Below are 5,658 nucleotides of genomic sequence, written 5' to 3' on the forward strand. Positions count from 1 at the left end.
CGAGAGAGTAGCATATTTATACTAACAGCCTGTGACTGGCGTATCGTACAGTTCGCTACAAATACAGTACATTTAAAATAACGAGAGAGTAGCATATTTATACTAACAGCCTGTGACTAGCGTATCGTACAGTTCACTTCAAATACAGTACATTTAAAATAACGAGAGAGTAGCATATTTATACTAACAGCCTGTGACTAGCGTATCATACAGTTCCCTACAAATACAGTACATTTAAAATAACGAGAGAGTAGCATATTTATACTAACAGCCTGTGACTAGCGTATCGTACAGTTCACTTCAAATACAGTACATATAAAATAACGAGAGAGTAGCAAATACTAGCAGCCTGTGACTAGCGTATCGTACAGTTCGCTACAAATACAGTACATTTAAAATAACGAGAGAGTAGCATATTTATACTAACAGCCTGTGACTAGCGTATCGTACAGTTCGCTACAAATACAGTACATTTAAAATAACGAGAGAGTAGCATATTTATACTAACAGCCTGTGACTAGCGTATCGTACAGTTCACTTCAAATACAGTACATTTAAAATAACGAGAGAGTAGCATATTTATACTAACACAGTATCGTACAGTTCACTTCAAATACAGTACATTTAAAATAACGAGAGAGTAGCATATTTATACTAACAGCCTGTGACTAGCGTATCGTACAGTTCCCTACAAATACAGTACATTTAAAATAACGAGAGAGTAGCATATTTATACTAACAGCCTGTGACTAGCGTATCGTACAGTTCACTACAAATACAGTACATTTAAAATAACGAGAGAGTAGCATATTTATACTAACAGCCTGTGACTAGCGTATCGTACAGTTCACTACAAATACAGTACATTTAAAATAACGAGAGAGTAGCATATTTATACTAACAGCCTGTGACTAGCGTATCGTACAGTTCACTACAAATACAGTACATTTAAAATAACGAGAGAGTAGCATATTTATACTAACAGCCTGTGACTAGCGTATCGTACAGTTCACTACAAATACAGTACATTTAAAATAACGAGAGAGTAGCATATTTATACTAACAGCCTGTGACTAGCGTATCGTACAGTTCACTACAAATACAGTACATTTAAAATAACGAGAGAGTAGCATATTTATACTAACAGCCTGTGACTAGCGTATCGTACAGTTCGCTACAAATACAGTACATTTAAAATAACGAGAGAGTAGCATATTTATACTAACAGCCTGTGACTGGCGTATCGTACAGTTCGCTACAAATACAGTACATTTAAAATAACGAGAGAGTAGCATATTTATACTAACAGCCTGTGACTAGCGTATCGTACAGTGCACTTCATATCGCGCGACGCCCGCAACGACTGGAGACAATCATGGCAAACTGCGCAGCACAATTGCTGTAAATGTAAGTTAAAGAAATACTCACATGATGGCTTCCGTTTTCCATCTCTAAATATCAGCCCAACGCAACGCAACTACATCACATTTCCGTGCTTTCCACGCCGTATCTTAGCTCCCGCCATTATCGGCGGAAATGTTTTGTGCGATTCGAGTTTCGGCGATTGCCTCAGCGCTGCAGTAGTCTGGCGCTAATCAAAGTAAACAAGGCAGTGGAACTGTTTAGGTTGAACGAAGGAAATACTGCTTGTTATTCAGCTGTCACTTTAAACATTGTGCTGTACGGGGTGTATTTGAAACTGTGGGGTATGGTGTGGAGCAGGCCCGTAGAAAATTGGGTGGGTGGGTGGGTGGTTGTGGGGGGGGGGGGGGGCAGATCTCCGATTTGAGAACGAAAATGTACCTGTGCGGGTTGGGTTTTTTTTTTGTCCCACTCTATATAAATTTACATGAAAAGGTGCTTGTGAGCCATTCACATTAGAACGTCCATCAAAATTGCGCCAAAGTTTCTTCATTAAAAGGCGCACCAATTCTCTTTGGTTTAATCCTACGGGACATTCCAAATTACATAGCACCAAATCGCCTCCCGCCTGTTACCAACTACGGTTGGACTGCTGGTGCTCCCTTGCACCTGCCAGTGCAGGCGGTCCCTCCTTCACCTCCCAACCTTTCCTGTCCTGGACGGAGAAACCAGCCGAGGCCGGCTTTTGTGCCCAAGACAGGCGTGCGCTACAACAGCTTGTTCTGAATGTGCACGTTAACTCCTTTGGCATTGACATTGGTGCTTGTGTCCTCCACTAGACATTGGCCCCCTCACTAGAGATTGTGCCCCCCTCCCCCCAAATTCTAGATATTACTATTACGGGCCTGGTGCCACTGTTAGTGTAATGTTCGAAGGATGGGCTGAACATGTATATATTTGAAGGGAGTTCGGGGCATGCTCATCCGAGACATTTAAAATATGGCATTTCCAGCCTTTTGAGCACTAACAGGGTGGAAGAGGGGCGTTACCCAACGACCTACCCATCCATCCAGTTCCACGGCCCCTGGATTATAACCGTGGCAGAGAGAGAGAGAGAGAGAGAGAGAGAGAGAGAGAGAGAGAGAGAGAGAGAGAGAGAGAGAGAGAGACAGAGAGAGACAGAGAGAGGGAGAGAGGAGAGAGGGGGTACAGAGAGGAGGGGGTGGAGAGAGGGGGAGGGATAGAGGGTGAGGGTGAGAGAGAAAGAGAGACGGAGTGGGAGAGAGAGACAGAGAGAGAGACAGAGGAAGCATATCTATAATCTTAAACCTTATGACATGGACATTGGCCCAATATTTCTTTCTTATCCATCATACACTCATTTGTATTAATTAATTATCTACCGGCCTCGGTGGCGTCGTGGCAGGCCATCGGTCTACGGGCTGGTAGGTACTGGGTTCGGATCCCAGTCGAGGCATGGGATTTTTAATCGAGATACCGACTCCAAACCCTGAGTGAGTGCTCCGCAAGGCTCAATGGGTAGGTGTAAACCACTTGCACCGACCAGTGATCCATAACTGGTTCAACAAAGGCCATGGTTTGTGCTATCCTGCCTGTGGGAAGCGCAAATAAAAGATCCCTTGCTGCCTGTCGTAAAAAGAGTAGCCTATGTGGCGACAGCGGGTTTCCTCTAAAAACAGTGTCAGAATGACCATATGTTTGACGTCCAATAGCCGATGATAAGATAAAAAATCAATGTGCTCTAGCGGCGTCGTTAAATAAAACAAACTTTACTTTAATCAGTTATCTCACCCTAGGTTAAAATCTCTATTAAGACTGAGTCACATTTGTGTTTAAATATTTCTTACTTACTGCTGCATTTCAAGTAGACACTCTGCCACTAATACACCCCACTTGATTGACCTACTGCACTATACCCCACACCCCAGACCTACTAAACTTCAAGTAGGTAAACTGCCACTAATACACCCCACTTGATTGACCTACTGCACTATACCACACAACCTAGACCTACTAAACTTCAAGAAGGTAAACTGCCACTAGCTACCCCCACCCTGGATCTACCACACTTAGTACGTAAACTGCCACTAGCTACCCCCACCCTGGATCTACCACACTTAGTAGGTAAACTGCCACTAGCTACCCCTACACCCTGGATCTACCACACTTAGTACGTAAACTGCCATTAGCTACCCCCACACCCTGGATCTACCACACTTAGTAGGTAAACTGCCACTATCTACCCACACACCCTGGTTCTACCACACTTAGTAGGTAAACTGCCACTAGCTACCCCCACACCCTGGATCTACCACACTTAGTAGGTAAACTGCCACTAGCTACCCCCACACCCTGGATCTACCACACTTAGTAGGTAAACTGCCACTAGCTACCCCCACACCCTGGATCTACACTTAGTAGGTAAACTGCCACTAGCTACCCACACACCCTGGATCTACCACACTCAGTAGGTAAACTGCCACTAGCTACCCACACACCCTGGATCTACACTTAGTAGGTAAACTGCCACTAGCTACCCCCACACCCTGGATCTACACTTAGTAGGTAAACTGCCACTAGCTACCCACACACCCTGGATCTACACTTAGTAGGTAAACTGCCACTAGCTACCCCACACCCTGGATCTACCACACTTAGTAGGTAAACTGCCACTAGCTACCCCCACACCCTGGATCTACCACACTTAGTAAGTAAACTGCCATTAGCTACCCCCACACCCTGGATCTACCACACTTAGTAGGTAAACTGCCACTAGCTACCCCACACCCTGGATCTACCACACTTAGTAAGTAAACTGCCACTAGCTACCCCCACACCCTGGATCTACCACACTTAGTAGGTAAACTGCCACTAGCTACCCACACACCCTGGATCTACACTTAGTAGGTAAACTGCCACTAGCTACCCACACACCCTGGATCTACACTTAGTAGGTAAACTGCCACTAGCTACCCACACACCCTGGATCTACACTTAGTAGGTAAACTGCCACTAGCTACCCCACACACCCTGGATCTACACTTAGTAGGTAAACTGCCACTAGCTACCCACACACCCTGGATCTACACTTAGTAGGTAAACTGCCACTAGCTACCCACACACCCTGGATCTACACTTAGTAGGTAAACTGCCACTAGCTACCCCCACACCCTGGATCTACACTTAGTAGGTAAACTGCCACTAGCTACCCACACACCCTAGATCTACACTTAGTAGGTAAACTGCCACTAGCTACCCCCACACCCTGGATCTACCACACTTAGTAGGTAAACTGCCACTAGCTACCCCCACACCCTGGATCTACCACACTTAGTAAGTAAACTGCCATTAGCTACCCCCACACCCTGGATCTACCACACTTAGTAGGTAAACTGCCACTAGCTACCCCCACACCCTGGATCTACCACACTTAGTAAGTAAACTGCCACTAGCTACCCCCACACCCTGGATCTACCACACTTAGTAGGTAAACTGCCACTAGCTACCCACACACCCTGGATCTACACTTAGTAGGTAAACTGCCACTAGCTACCCACACACCCTGGATCTACACTTAGTAGGTAAACTGCCACTAGCTACCCACACACCCTGGATCTACACTTAGTAGGTAAACTGCCACTAGCTACCCACACACCCTGGATCTACACTTAGTAGGTAAACTGCCACTAGCTACCCACACACCCTGGATCTACACTTAGTAGGTAAACTGCCACTAGCTACCCCCACACCCTGGATCTACCACACTTAGTAAGTAAACTGCCATTAGCTACCCCCACACCCTGGATCTACCACACTTAGTAGGTAAACTGCCACTAGCTACCCCCACACCCTGGATCTACCACACTTAGTAGGTAAACTGCCACTAGCTACCCCCACACCCTGGATCTACCACACTTAGTAGGTAAACTGCCACTAGCTACCCCCACACCCTGGATCTACACTTAGTAGGTAAACTGCCACTAGCTACCCACACACCCTGGATCTACACTTAGTAGGTAAACTGCCACTAGCTACCCCCACACCCTGGATCTACCACACTTAGTAGGTAAACTGCCACTAGCTACCCCCACACCCTGGATCTACCACACTTAGTAGGTAAACTGCCACTAGCTACCCCCACACCCTGGATCTACACTTAGTAGGTAAACTGCCACTAGCTACCCCCACACCCTGGATCTACCACACTTAGTAGGTAAACTGCCACTAGCTACCCCCACACCCTGGATCTACCACACTTAGTAGGTAAACTGCCAC

The 5,658-nt window shown here is 45.9% G+C and overlaps 1 protein-coding gene across 1 annotated transcript in view; it reads right to left on the reverse strand.

The window, feature by feature from the left end:
- Positions 1-1,600, reverse strand: part of LOC121372424 (popeye domain-containing protein 3-like) — a 466,410-nt gene extending 464,810 nt beyond the window's left edge. Inside the window, exon 1 of the mRNA XM_041498728.1 lies at positions 1,429-1,600. Within this exon, the coding sequence (XP_041354662.1) occupies positions 1,429-1,449 (21 nt within the window). The 5' untranslated portion in view covers positions 1,450-1,600. The remainder of the gene's footprint in view (positions 1-1,428) is intronic.
- Between the last annotated feature and the right edge of the window lie 4,058 nt (positions 1,601-5,658).

The sequence above is a fragment of the Gigantopelta aegis genome, chromosome 4, assembly GCF_016097555.1.
Source record: "Gigantopelta aegis isolate Gae_Host chromosome 4, Gae_host_genome, whole genome shotgun sequence".
Lineage (NCBI taxonomy): Eukaryota > Metazoa > Mollusca > Gastropoda > Neomphalida > Peltospiridae > Gigantopelta > Gigantopelta aegis.